General features: G+C 30.8%; 3 protein-coding genes across 6 annotated transcripts; 1 reads left to right on the top strand and 2 right to left on the bottom strand.

Annotated features, from left to right (window-relative positions):
• Positions 1-20: 20 nt before the first annotated feature.
• Positions 21-5,064, bottom strand: LOC131952255 (DNA-directed RNA polymerases I and III subunit RPAC2). Of its 2 annotated transcripts, none has more exons than XM_059314813.1 (6): positions 4,992-5,064; positions 3,523-3,596; positions 2,781-2,881; positions 1,648-1,724; positions 1,016-1,095; positions 21-293 (listed from the first exon to the last, which is right to left on the bottom strand). In XM_059314813.1, the coding sequence occupies exons 2-6, from the start codon at positions 3,568-3,570 to the stop codon at positions 231-233; spliced, it is 369 nt and encodes a 122-aa protein (XP_059170796.1). In that variant the 5' UTR covers positions 3,571-3,596; positions 4,992-5,064; the 3' UTR covers positions 21-230. The 2 variants fall into 2 exon arrangements, with proteins under 2 accessions (XP_059170796.1, XP_059170795.1); XM_059314812.1 differs by having other exon boundaries at positions 4,930-5,032.
• Positions 5,065-5,751: 687 nt separating this feature from the next.
• LOC131952253 (uncharacterized) lies at positions 5,752-7,439 on the top strand. The gene is made up of 2 exons (XM_059314809.1): positions 5,752-5,778; positions 6,074-7,439. The coding sequence occupies exon 2, from the start codon at positions 6,124-6,126 to the stop codon at positions 6,823-6,825; it is 702 nt and encodes a 233-aa protein (XP_059170792.1). The 5' UTR covers positions 5,752-5,778; positions 6,074-6,123; the 3' UTR covers positions 6,826-7,439.
• Positions 7,440-8,426: 987 nt separating this feature from the next.
• On the bottom strand, positions 8,427-12,780 carry LOC131952251 (COMM domain-containing protein 5-like). 3 transcript variants are annotated; one of them, XM_059314808.1, is made up of 7 exons: positions 12,645-12,780; positions 11,768-11,927; positions 11,420-11,580; positions 11,077-11,105; positions 10,369-10,515; positions 9,889-9,964; positions 8,427-9,688 (listed from the first exon to the last, which is right to left on the bottom strand). In XM_059314808.1, exons 2-7 carry the CDS (start codon positions 11,913-11,915, stop codon positions 9,587-9,589), a joined length of 663 nt encoding a protein of 220 aa, XP_059170791.1. In that variant the 5' UTR covers positions 11,916-11,927; positions 12,645-12,780; the 3' UTR covers positions 8,427-9,586. The 3 variants fall into 3 exon arrangements, with proteins under 3 accessions (XP_059170791.1, XP_059170790.1, XP_059170789.1); XM_059314807.1 differs by lacking the exon at positions 12,645-12,780 and adding an exon at positions 12,455-12,473 and having other exon boundaries at positions 11,768-11,934; XM_059314806.1 differs by having other exon boundaries at positions 8,428-9,688; positions 11,768-11,934; positions 12,645-12,779.
• Positions 12,781-12,910: the final 130 nt, after the last annotated feature.

The raw sequence follows: 12,910 nt of genomic DNA, 5'->3' as shown, positions 1-12,910 counted from the left end.
TCAAAAAAAGAATTTAGAAAGAATGTAACAAGAATATTTATTTAAAACATGTGATGATCACAATCATGATGAATTCTCACTACAAACTATCAACTCGTTCACACTAGACAAAACTTAAAATTTACTATATTAAATTCATACTGGCAGTCTATCTCTTTCAAATTAAAACGCAGCATTCACACAAAAAATGTATTTACAATACAATCATTCACTGTTCCATATAAACAAACTTAAGACTGATTGTCCATGTCATTCACTTCCATATGATTCTCTTTGTAATATTTTGTTGAGGACTGAAATAGAAGCATTGATCAAATGAAATTTATAAACGCTTATTTACTTAAGAAACAACTTTGTATTTAAATTATAACATAAAATGTAATAAAAAATTGTAAACTATCTTTTGGAAATGGTCTTAACAAAATTACAAAACTGATTGCAGGTTTCTTGAAAAGTTAAACTATTTAGCACTATATTGTGGTAAATATTATTGAAGGAAATGATTAAGATTTTAAAAAGTATTTTCCTTTATGACATTTAATCTTGAATTGTTTGATGCAACATTTTCAATATTTCAATTTAATACTTCAATATTTTAATAACAACTTAGAACAAATAATTTTACCCTAAAACAAATTAGCCACAATAAATCTGAGTAAATAGCTTTAAGTGTAAGGAATTTAATAACACATACTCAGAACTAAGAATGAATTATTTCAACTTTGCCTCAAATATTGAGAACTAAGAATGAATTCTTTAAAACAGGCCATAAATATTGAGAACTAAGAATGAATTCTTTAAACCAGGCCATAAATATTGAGAACTAAGAATGAATTCTTTAAAACAGGCCATAAATATTGAGAACTAAGAATGAATTCTTTAAACCAGGCCATAAATATTGAGAACTAAAAATGAATTCTTTAAACCTACCCACAAATATTGAGAACTAAGAATGAATTAACTAAACCTCAACACAAATATTGAGAGGTAGAATAAATTGTTTCGTTAAATCTACCTCAAAAGTTGTCAGCATGTGACTGCACATCTGTTTTAAATCTTTCAAAGCTTGCTTTAAAACATCCACTGCTGGTTTGCCTATACAGAAAAAAAATGGAAATTTTATAACTTAACTTTATAAGCTTTAAATAAAACAATGAGGAAGTATCAAAAACACATGTTAGCTTTTTTTTGCCATAACTGTATCTCAGTTTGGAGAGTCACAACCCATTCACCTTTAATGTGATGCAGCTGCCATATTTTATAATAATTTATGCTACTTGTTCAAGCAAAAATAATGATTGAGAGCAAGTGTCATTCAAGCATTCTCTGACAGATTTTCTTCGTACTAAGTTTGTAAAGTCACAAGTGCATGGCCAGTATTATAATTTTTAGAGAGAAGACTATATACTGTATACCAGGTAAATGTGCGGCAAGCTTTTTTGTATTAAAAATAGGTCCTATTGAGGTATTGTTAAACAAGTCTACTATACTCAATATCTCCCTAGTCTTTATATCAGAGGAAGCCTTCATATATTTTTTATTTCTTACACTGTCAGCCTTGTGACAAACACAAATGTTTTAGCTTTGTTTTAATGACTCTCCAATGGAGAAGGTTGAAAAAAAAAAGATGTCTATTATAAAAGGTACCTGATGTCTGAATGCGCAGGTTGATTTTGTTCTCCGAAGGATGGGTGATGCTGTAGCCAACAAAAGTTACATCTGGGCTGTGGAGTTGGATGGTCAGAATCAGTGGTGTTATATGGGGTAGGTGACACACAAACACAAACCTTGTAATACAGTTTTCATTTTACACTGAATCAGTGCTGATATATGGGGTAGGTGATACATAAACACAAACCTTGGCATATAGTTTTCATTTTACACAAAATCAGTACTGAAATATGGGGTAGGAGATACACAAACACAAACATGGCAAATAATTTTCATCCTACACAGGTGTTATAAATAAAAAAAAGCTTTGCAATGAATCTATATCATCACAGAAAAGCTTGTAAATAGCTAACACATAATATTGGGTCTATATTGGTGGGGGTTTTAGTGCTTTGATTTATTTTAATGAGTTTAATGAATTGAGCATAAGTGAAGGCACTGGGAGGACCATTGCCTAGGTCTACCATCATAGTCAAAGATCTTATAGATCTGATGACAACAGGGCAGATGAAGCAGAGATGTATTAGTATCTCACAACTGTGTACTAGAAGACATCTTTCCCTTCTCTACTGTGAGTCAGGTACCCCTTCAGAGCTGACTAGATTATGTGCTTGAGCCGGTTCATCAGTGTTATCTTTTCACTTTTGTGCCCAAGACACACGGGGCCACCAAGAAAGCTTTTTCCAGTCAGTGCCAATTTTCCTGATAGTCCTGCCATTGTCTATTGCTTTTCAGCTGTGAGCCTTCATGTTTTCCTTGAGGGGTCCAGCTTAGAGCTATTCCTGTGATATCATCTGGATTTATTCTTAAAAACGTGCTACATCCAGTGCTATCTTTTTCAATTATTTCAGAAACTGCTTTGATTTCCACAAGTAATCTATAATTGGAGATGGTGTTTGGGACAGTGGATGCCTTTATCCTTCACAGGCACTTATTTTTGGAAGAATCCAGTGAACTGCTGGTGATGTTGAGCCTGTTATTTAATGTTAACTGAACTTGAGACTTGTGTGCGATAATCATATGCGCTGCTGCTCAACCGCTCTCTCTCTTCGTTCTTAGTAAAAAAATATACTTTTAAAAAGATTAGCATCAACTAATACGGTACCTACTTTTTATTAAGCATATACTTCAAGGAATTCCCCAAAGTATGATCTTCGTCGTGTAAGATAAATGTTTGACAAGTTTCATCACCATCATTTCTTGCATCGAGCTGAGAAGTTTAAAAGATACGTTTAAAACATATTAACTAACAAAACCAAAACAAAAAAATACTTTACTGTTTTAAACTAACATTCTTACAACATAGTAAAAAAAAAAATTTAAAGTCCATTTTAAATTTAAAAAATAATTATACACATTATTTTCTTTAGTTAAATTAGTTAATCTAAAGTTTTCTAAAATATTTATTAATATGCTTAAAAAAAATAATAAAAAACAACTTTGTTGTAATAAAATGAGATTATTTTAGCAAATGGGGTTCCCATGTATTCTAACCAAAATTTGGGAGTGTAGATTATAAAAGTAACCTTAGTAATGCTTTGTGTCTCCAATTAAAAACTGCGTGTGGAACTTAAAGATTTGCATTAAAAGAAGCTGTCAATTTATCAAAGTAATTCTGCTAGAATTTTTGGTTAAGGATATTTTTTGGAACTAATCTTAGCTGTGGTGTGTTCACTTCTCTGAGGAAAGAACTAATTAGTAATAAACTATGCCCAGCCACCTTAATTTTCTCAGAATCAAGACTTTCATGTTCCAGTAAGATGAGTTAACCAGACTTATGCTCTACTATGCCATCTCTATTAATAACTAATAAGCATAACTAATTACAATTAAATGTTATATAAAACTTGCCAATTCTAGACAGGGCTTTTGTTTAGATGTTGAATCTTGATGGGTCATGGTGATAAACCCTGGTAGAGCTAAACCTATAGGTAAACAAAAAGTATAATTAGGCCTATATTGTGTACATTCTATTAACAAGTAAAAACTTTTAAAATATATAGGTAGGCTGTTTGGTTCGTGTACTTTCTATTTCAATGGATCGTGATCTACTATTAAAAAGGCCTATCTAGTATCTAGACCTAGTAAAACTAGTACAAGTTAGACTTTTTATGTAACTAGATCTAGATCTTTCCTTTTAGTATCCTACCCAATTAGTTAGTAGTTTACTGTAACTAGATCTATATTTAATAATATTACTATATTAAAATGAGATTGTTTTTATTATGCCTATTGCTTTGAGTTTAGGCCTAGTGGTAATCTATCGTTTAATGTACGTAAAAATCGCCCGCAACTAGTAATGTGAAAAACAGGTGACCCCTTAAATTTTAATAATTATTTGACGTTTTGAGGAGGATTTATGTTTTGAAAAATACAAAAATGTTTCTCTGTTTCATTTATGTACCTGTTTTTAAACAATTGAATTAAAACTTTTCAGTAATAAATGAAAACTAGCGATGTTTCCAACAGATGCAACATGGCTCATTTACTATAGCAGCCATCTTGTTGAAGTTTTATTTTATAAACTTAAAGCATGAGATTCAGGGGAAGCCACTCTAACTTACATATAGCAAATCCTGCTCGCAAACACTGCTGTTTAAAGTTAATTTCTTACCTATATTGATCGTCAGCCATTGATTTAGGTTTATTATTCATTTATCGATAATATTTGACACAAATATTTATTAAATATATCACAATTTATTCTTCTATTAAAGTATAATAATTAAAGCCTTGACAATGAGGTAACTTTTTTGTACATTACTAGCCGAGGGCGATTATACGTGTAGGGCCTACCTAAAACGATAGATTACCGGACCGGCCTAGTCAGGCCTAGTGTATATTTAATATTTTTATTTAGGCCTAGCTCTTTGCAATAAGGTGAATAAGGCATGATAATTAATTAATAACCCAATCAATGAGCCCACTGGTTCAGTGGTTGGTTGAGGCTTGGCCAGAATGTTGTTCTGCTAGTGCTAGGGACTCAACTACAAGTACAAGCCACTCAAGTTCAAGTTGACTCAAGGCTTAAGGCCGCCTTAACTTAACTTAAGTTACTTAAGTCTTAAGGCAATTAGATCTAGATCTAGATGAATCTATAAGCCAAGATAGATACAGTAAAAAATAGTAACAATAAGTTGGGTGTGTAGTGTCACAGTAGTGTGTAAAGTAAACTGTAAAGTGTAAGTCTAAAGTCTAAAGTGACACTAAAGTCAAAACTCTAATTTACTCTAAACTAAAATAAAATAAATGATTTACTAGATTCTTGTTCTAGATCTAGAATAGAATTTAGTTAGTACAAGTTGTCAAGAGTGGCATACACGAGGTTTTTATTGGAGTGAAGTTTGTTTACCAAACAATTTCCGAGAGTAGCTCCCCTTGAAATGTTTTCATTAGGAACGTATCACTGATACGTTCCTAATACGGCGTTTACACTTGCGACATGTATACTATACATTTCTAGGGAAAAAAACTTTGCTATAGGGCCTAAATTAATAGGGGAGCCTACTCACTTATTGCGAAGTTTTTTTTTTCTAGACATGTATAGTATACATGTTGCAAGTGTAAACGCGGTATAATGAAAACATTTCAAGGGGAACTATTCTCGAAAATTGTCAGTAGGCCTAGACTTTTTGTTCTTGCTCAGTAGTGTATAGTATAAGTATAGTCTATGGGCTGGACATAAATTTAGATCTAGATCTAGATGATCTAGTCGCACACGCTTCATTCTGTAGGTTTTTGACTGTTTAAAATTTTAAAAATGAAAATTTTATTCTTATGCCTATATTATAGAGGAATCTATACTATAATATTTAAAATATAGAATCTAGAATTTCTATCATAGGCCTAGGCTAGCTAGGCCTACTAAAATTGTAATAATTCTTCTAGAGTTAGACTCTCTAGACTAGTCAAATTTATTTTAATTTAATTCCAATGATAGCAATGAAGATTTATTAGGCCTAAGCCCCCTAAAAAAATAAGCCTAACCTAATGACTAATGCAACATTTAAAAATAGGGAAGTAAGTAAAATTCCCTTTCATATCTGTAGATAGATTCTATTCCCATCAGTATCCCCCCCCCCCTCCTAAAAAGTTTGCTGCCCACCAGTAAGTTTCAAGAAGTCTGAAAGAAATATTGTTTTTTTTCTTACCTCTGCAAGGCTATTGTAATTGTAGTCACTTCAATCAGATTTCTTACACTATATTTTTTTAGATTAGCATACTTAGTATTACTTATTACTTAGTATATTATATAAATAATAAAACTATTTAGTATTTAAGTGTATTTACTACTATTTACTGCTAATTCATTGAAATTTATTATAGGCCTATAGACTTGCTTGTAATTTATTTGCATAATAGTTTTTAATACTGATGAGGAACATTTTTACTTTTCTTTTAGAAGAACATTTGTCATGTGGAAATTCTACCTGTGCAAGAGAAATTCAAGTGATGGAAACTAAATCTTTGGTACGGCACAATTATCAAGACTTGCAAGATCTAATCCAAACATACGACGACATCCATCAAACAGTTGAAGTCAAGCATGGGCATCTCAGCTATGTCTGGATGGAGAGTAATAAAAACTTATATGAAACAACCAAAGCACTGGAAATGATTCTGAGCAAAAAGCTGCCAGCTGGCTACGAATTTAATCATCCGTACATAAACTTCCGCTCAAAAATAATTACCATTGCTAAAAAATTTAACAAGCTTAATCCTTGTAATAGTGTTCACTGGCATAATATTGTATCATGGCTAGAAAAACCTTATAAGATGCCACCGGCCCATGTTAAAGATACAGCTCTTGCTAAATCAACCGAAAATGAAGTACCAGAAAGGTTAAACACTGAGCCCAGGAGTCTCTCTGAGAAACAGTCTGCTGTATTTAAACGCAAGTTCTCAGGTGATGAGGGTTTAGTGGAAGCAAATAAGAAGCTGAAAGCTCAACTCCAGGAGTGCAAACGTAAACTTGAGAAAGCTAAAACTAAAGTTAAAGAAAATAAAAGGCTAAACCAGAAAATAAAGAAGTTGAGGTCTGAGCTGGAGAAACAGAGGCAATTGGTTGAAATATTGAAGGGGTCGCAACAATTCTTGATTGACAAATTAAGAGCATCTTATAACGATAACTCCTCAGCTAAAGGAAGTCCCTAAAATAAATATCCCCTACAAAAGTGTGTTGATTTTGTACATGGGGGTGGGGGGCAGAGTTTGTGGTGTTCTCTTATAAGAAAAAAGGGTCGAACTTGAAACTGCATGTTACTTTATTCAAATTTAAGAATTAGTTGTCAGAAAAAAGCTTGAAAAATGTACACAAGACATTTGCTTTTATGAACTTACACAATTAATAGTACTAAAAATAGAACCTTCCTCTCCAGTGTTACGTTTTCAATATTTTTTTTAATTGAATAGAATTTACAAAATTAGAAGAGAATTTTTTTTATCCCAAAATGTTGAGTGGCTTTGTTGAGAAGTAGAAGGGTATATTTTCTTAAATAACTTTAGAAGATCAGGAATTGTGCAACAAAACAATTATAATCCCCTATTTTAAACCTCTGCAGTATTTAAGATTTTAATCATTACCGAATCATTATAAATTTTATATTATGTACCAAATTATTCATGAGTTTGTTAATCTGTATTAATTTGTATAAATAGTGTTATTATCAACCTTCACATGTTCTTTACTTTGCTTATGAACTTTTTATTAAACTTGTTGAATTTCATGGGCCTTAAAAAATGTTATAAATCATTTTTTTTTGTTTTTTTTTAAATATTGCTGACACAAGTTTAATTGAATTTGTTTTTAATTACAGTATGTATCCTACTGGTATTTAATTAGCCCATATCCTGTATCAGTTTTAAGGCATAGTGGATGTTGTCACAACTCATCATTCAACAAATTAACTTCAGCTTGGTACTAAACACTATATGTAAACAACAGCACACTAGCCATACAGAAGCTGCCCTGGTGTGTTATAGTTTATTTATGAAGAAGCTGAAGCTAAAGTTTCACCACTTGTTGTCCCTGATCTAAAGCCCTGTCTGGCAGATTGAGTAATAAAATAGCATCTTCCATCATTAAAATTGTATAGTGTTGTAGAGTTGCACCTTGAGATTAAAAAAACAACTGATTCTGTGGTCAGATTCATGTATTTCACAGAACAGAAACAGTACCCAGAGATGTGGAATAACACAGTGTTTAAACAAATCTGAAGTTGAGTCCATAAAGTTTTCATAAAGTGCCCACACTCAAGAAGTTGATACAGTTGTATCAAACACTGTTTAAAGAAAATGAGCTGTTTTGTCCATTTATATGTTATAATCTAAAAAGGCAGGTTACACCATATACCATTCTACTGATGAAAGAAAGAGATTTCTAAATATCCAAGCTGCCCTCAAAATTTAACTTTTTAATTTTAAGTTAATTTAAGCTTACACTAAAAATCAAGTGCCCAACATTCTCTGTCGATCTCTTTTAAATTGAAAAACATTCCGAGTTCACTACCATCTGATTGCATTAGAAAAGATAAGCCTTCAACATTTCATCATACCAAAGTTATCAGTTCAGACAAAAAAAAAGCTGAATCCCTAATTTCTGCTGAAAAGAAAGACTTCAACAAAAAGATGCCTTACACGCAGAAATGAATAGAAACTTTATGGCTTCTCTTTGTGGCTAGAAATGAACTTTGAAGAAATCACAAAACCTTTAATATTGTTAGATATTTAAAAGCACTGTTGGCTAGTAGTATTTTTTTAATGTTTTTAATACATTTCGATTATAAAAACAATTAATTCAATTATTGTATATAATATATTCAATCAGTATTAAATTCACATGTTTACTTACATTTACATGTTCATTTTTGTTTTTGCTATAAAAAAAACTTCCTTTAATATTGTATAAAACATTTTAAGTCAAAGCAAATTACTGACTCCTGCATTCATTTTATTTATACATTAAATCTAAATTACAGAATAAACATTCAATTTTACTACATAGGCCTACTTTTAAAAAAAATAGTAAAACATTACTTGTTCTGTTAAAAAAAGTTAATTTTTGCAAAGAAAGGTGAGAAACAATGCAAATTAAAGACCAAAGACAATCAGATTCAAAACCAGAAGACGGCATTCATACTTAAGTACATAATACATCTGGAATAGCTATCGTAACTGGCTATAAAAGTGTTTTGAAATTCAATATTTAAAGTTTTTAAACTTAAACTTTTTAATTGTATTTGTATTTTGTTCTATCTCAAAAATGAAAAAAAATTTTAGATTGCGCATCATTAATTTAATGCTCTTTAACATGTTATAATAAACTAAATTATTTAGAACAGTTTTATTGAGTAAATTACATCCTATGAAATTTTAGATGCATTTTCCTAAAAACTATAGTCTGATGGCCAAGAACAAATATTAACTATAAAAGTTTTATGAACGATTTTGGAAAAACAGGTAATCAGACTAGTTATCCCACCAAGACGTGACAGATATCTGGCTTGGGTAGGGAAAGTAAAGACAGCTGGGCATAGTGCTGACCACAGTATCATTTTATAAAAGCTGTTGGAGAAACAAGACCTCTACCTCATATGCCCATGGACAATCTGGTTTAAATATTTAAAATTATGACTTTAATTATTATAAGCAATACATATTTTAAATAAGCTTTTCAGCAAAACAAAGCAGTAAACATTATTTTAACATGAATTTCATATTACAGTTTATAAATTTTCTTCTTTACATAAACATTATAAAAAACTAACAAATGGTCCACTAGTATCTCAAACAGGACATTCACAACTCCAAATATAAGACATAATTTGCTATTCTTCAACTTGAAAAATATCACTATCCAAACACTCAGACACATTAAAAGAAAAATTATTTCAGCAAAGTAAGTACTTTATACATCTCAGTCTTTGATTTTCAGTATACTTCGTTTTTCAAGTTTTTCCATTTCACTAAGAACTGACGCCACTTGAAACCTCAGGTCTTGAAACTTGGACACAGACATCTGAAAGTAAAAGTATAAATAATTTTTATTTATTTGCTAGACAACGGAAAGTGAAAGTTTAAATACTTTTTTTATTTGCTTGCTTTAAGTTAAATTGCATAAAACTTTAAAATAAAAACAGAATATAAAAGTTGCTAATAATATGTGCTTATACAAGTTGAAGATAGCATAGCTGCATGCGCACACAAAAGATACAGTACCTCAAAATTTTTAACACTTCCATCTGACAAGGACATATCCATAGTAACACCTCGGACGAGTACTCTATTCAAAACTCTAGAGAATAAAAAGATTTTGTTCGATAATTGTATAATATACAGAATGCAAGTTACAATTATTTTTATATGTTGCTGGAATCAATAGAAATTAACAGGTGATTCTAATTTGGTAACTTTTGTAGGGTAATGAAGAACTTGAATATCAATTTCATGTACAGAAGCAAAAAGAATATAACAAAAACTATTTATAAAGAGTAATATGAATAATTATTAACTCATTAAAAAATATTTCTATTTTAATGAGAAAAATTTTAATTACTTCTCTTCATACATAAACAACCTCACAAAGCCTTTACTTATAACATCTGGGTGTCCTATATGAACTTGACCTAAGAATTAAACAGGAAACCTGGAAATAGCCTGTTAGCAAATAAGTTTTATATGTAATGGTTGTTGACCTACCCAGTAGATATAGCAACATCAACTCTCCAGTCCAGATGCTCTAGAGATGGGAACCTGGGCCTGTCTGAGGTCAACTGCTCATCAATCTGAGCTCTCACTGGGCCAAAGATGCAAGTGGCCAAATCCTCATGAAATTCTGCCGGAATTCTGTCAAGTATTCAATATATAGCCCTATATATTTTAATATGTACATTTTTTTTCTGTTGGTGTACCAGATTTGAGTTTAAAAAATAAAGGAGATATGCCATAGGTATCACAAGTATTTTTTTTTAAGCAATAGTTTTTGGGTGAAATTTTTTTTATTCAATAATAAACAATTAAATAGCAAGTTGCTACATTGTTTTCTTCCTTCATTGTAAGGGTAAAATGACTAGATTCTTAAGAGAACAGATGTGTTATAAGATTTCAACAGGATTATCCTGTGATCACAGATTAAATTAGTGTGCAGTAAAAGTTTAATAGGTGAAAATAGAGACCTATTATTAATTGAAAATACATAGAATCCTGATGATCTATATTGCAGGAGTTGAGTTTTTTTTAGCATACCCAATAATCAAGAGCCATGTATTTTTGACATGCTTTAGGAAATCTACTCATATTCCTAAGTGTAAAATTACTCAGCCTCAAATTCTTTTGGGTAGCAGTAATATATTAAAGGCTGTCTATTACTCTAGTTTCTTTAAAATAATTTTAATGAGCTTCACTTACTGTAAATCTGTAAGGTCTTGTAGAAAGTACTGAAGACAAACAACATGAGCTATATAACAACTAAACATGTAATCATACTTAAAAAACATGTATGGAACTTACTAACTTTTTAAAAAGTTTAGCAGAATAAAGGACACTGTGTTTAATTTTCATTATAAAAAAACTGACAAGAGTAACTAAAATAAGTAACTGATTACTTAAATTTAAAATTCCGATATACCATACTTCATAAATTTATATTATAGCTATAATAATGGTAAAATGATTATTAACTATAAAATTTTATTTTTATTAACTATTACTTTGGGATTAGAAATTTACAGTGTTAAGATAAGCTACTAACCTCTTTACGCAGTGAGGCGCTTGGTATTTTTAGAGCCAGTCTCACAAGTTTATCGATGCCGCAATATATCACAGCAAATGTTTCCTCTGTTAGGTTCTCTTTGAGAAGAGTTTGTATGCTTTGGTAATTTGGTTTTGTTCCTAGAATTGCTGAAACTATCACTGAAAAGAAATGTAAGTCATTAGAAATTGAAGTTTTAAAAAAATGTATTTAATTATTTTAATTGACTCTTATCAAAAGCAGCATACAATGGGATTTAACTTAGATACAAATATAATAACGACAGGAAAACACGAGCCAGAGATGACAGCAAAAAATTTTGGCATTTTAAAAAAGGGTAAATCAAACCTTTCAAAATTTTGGTGAACATAAGTTTGTCCAATTTGGCAAGAGGTTTGATCATTGCTTGTATCTCATGTGGCGTGCGTGCACCTACAAATGATGTTCTGTCAAGGCCGACTGTTCCTCCAGCTCCTTTGACTTGAATGATTGACATTTTTAAACCTACCTACAGACTTATTTCAAATAATAATTAGATTATGTTTATTAGCACATTCATAAATATCATTTAAAATATAAGAGTAAGAGGCAAGCAGAATATCTAAACTCTACACTAAACACTTATTAGCCACACCATTATACCAAAGCAGATTAATAAAATATGAATTTTATATGAACTAGCACTCAGCTATATACTATATAGATCTATATATACTACTATAGTCCTATAAACTATAACTTAAAGTTAGGCTAGTTAGCAGTTCTACTGTTAACTGTTACTCGGTTGACAGTTCCAGTTAATGTAACTGACTGGTCACTGGTGTAGTGTATTAGTGTAACATTAATACTAGATCTAGATTCTAGATCTAGATCTAGAAGAGAATCTAGAGATCTAGTCAATAGTCATGACATTATTATGATTTAACCAAATCAATCAGTTCTATTCACTAGTCTTAAAATAAAAGTGTCAAAGAAGAAGTAAACTCTATCAACATTTAAAAAATGCCTAACATGGTAGCTTAAAATACAATTTACTTCAAACCAATATTTAATATTTAGATAGGCCTATCTAGTTTAAAATTTAATTTTAACTCAAGGTGGGCGTGGTTTGTTTTGAAACTTCAAACTTTCATAAGTTTCAGTCAGAAGTGTAGTTACAATGACAACGGCATATATGTGCTTACGTATTCCTTAAATTACTAAGAAACACTCGAAGTATGCTTACCTCTGAATGAAGAATTCAAACTAAAAATAATAACTTATTAATCCAGATTCATTATGAAATTTTTACCGACAAGATATTCACAGCACAACAGTTGCTTGTTTGTATAACTAAAGTAAAAAGTGTTTAGCTATGTAGTTAGTCCAGTTGAATCTAGCGCAGACAGCTGAAACAAGTGTGCAGTTAAATTGATTTTACATTCATGAAAAGTAAAATTAGATTTTTTACTACTATACTAGGCCTATGTGAAAAGAAATAGCCTTTGTCGT

The sequence above is a fragment of the Physella acuta genome, unplaced genomic scaffold (genome assembly GCF_028476545.2).
Source record: "Physella acuta isolate Inbredline_101_S28 unplaced genomic scaffold, ASM2847654v3 ptg000862l, whole genome shotgun sequence".
In the NCBI taxonomy this organism is placed as follows: Eukaryota; Metazoa; Mollusca; class Gastropoda; family Physidae; genus Physella; species Physella acuta.
Note: the sequence above shows the minus strand (reverse complement) of the source record. Positions and strands in the feature narration are given on the sequence as shown.

Excerpts from the sequence above, each read along its gene's own strand:
- LOC131952253 (XM_059314809.1), top strand. The coding sequence starts at position 6,124 with ATGGAAACTAAATCTTTGGTACGGCACAATTATCAAGACTTGCAAGAT.
- LOC131952255 (XM_059314813.1), bottom strand. The coding sequence starts at position 3,570 with ATGACCCATCAAGATTCAACATCTAAACAAAAGCCCTGTCTAGAATTG. Across the intron at positions 2,882-3,522 it reads AAAAGCCCTGTCTAGAATTG|CTCGATGCAAGAAATGATGG; the intron begins GCAAGTTTTATA and ends TAAACTTCTCAG. Across the intron at positions 1,096-1,647 it reads CCTGCGCATTCAGACATCAG|GCAAACCAGCAGTGGATGTT; the intron begins GTACCTTTTATA and ends TTTTCTGTATAG.
- LOC131952251 (XM_059314808.1), bottom strand. The coding sequence starts at position 11,915 with ATGTCAATCATTCAAGTCAAAGGAGCTGGAGGAACAGTCGGCCTTGAC. Across the intron at positions 11,106-11,419 it reads GCGCCTCACTGCGTAAAGAG|TACTTTCTACAAGACCTTAC; the intron begins GTTAGTAGCTTA and ends GTTTGTCTTCAG. Across the intron at positions 9,689-9,888 it reads GAAGTGTTAAAAATTTTGAG|ATGTCTGTGTCCAAGTTTCA; the intron begins GTACTGTATCTT and ends TTTTACTTTCAG.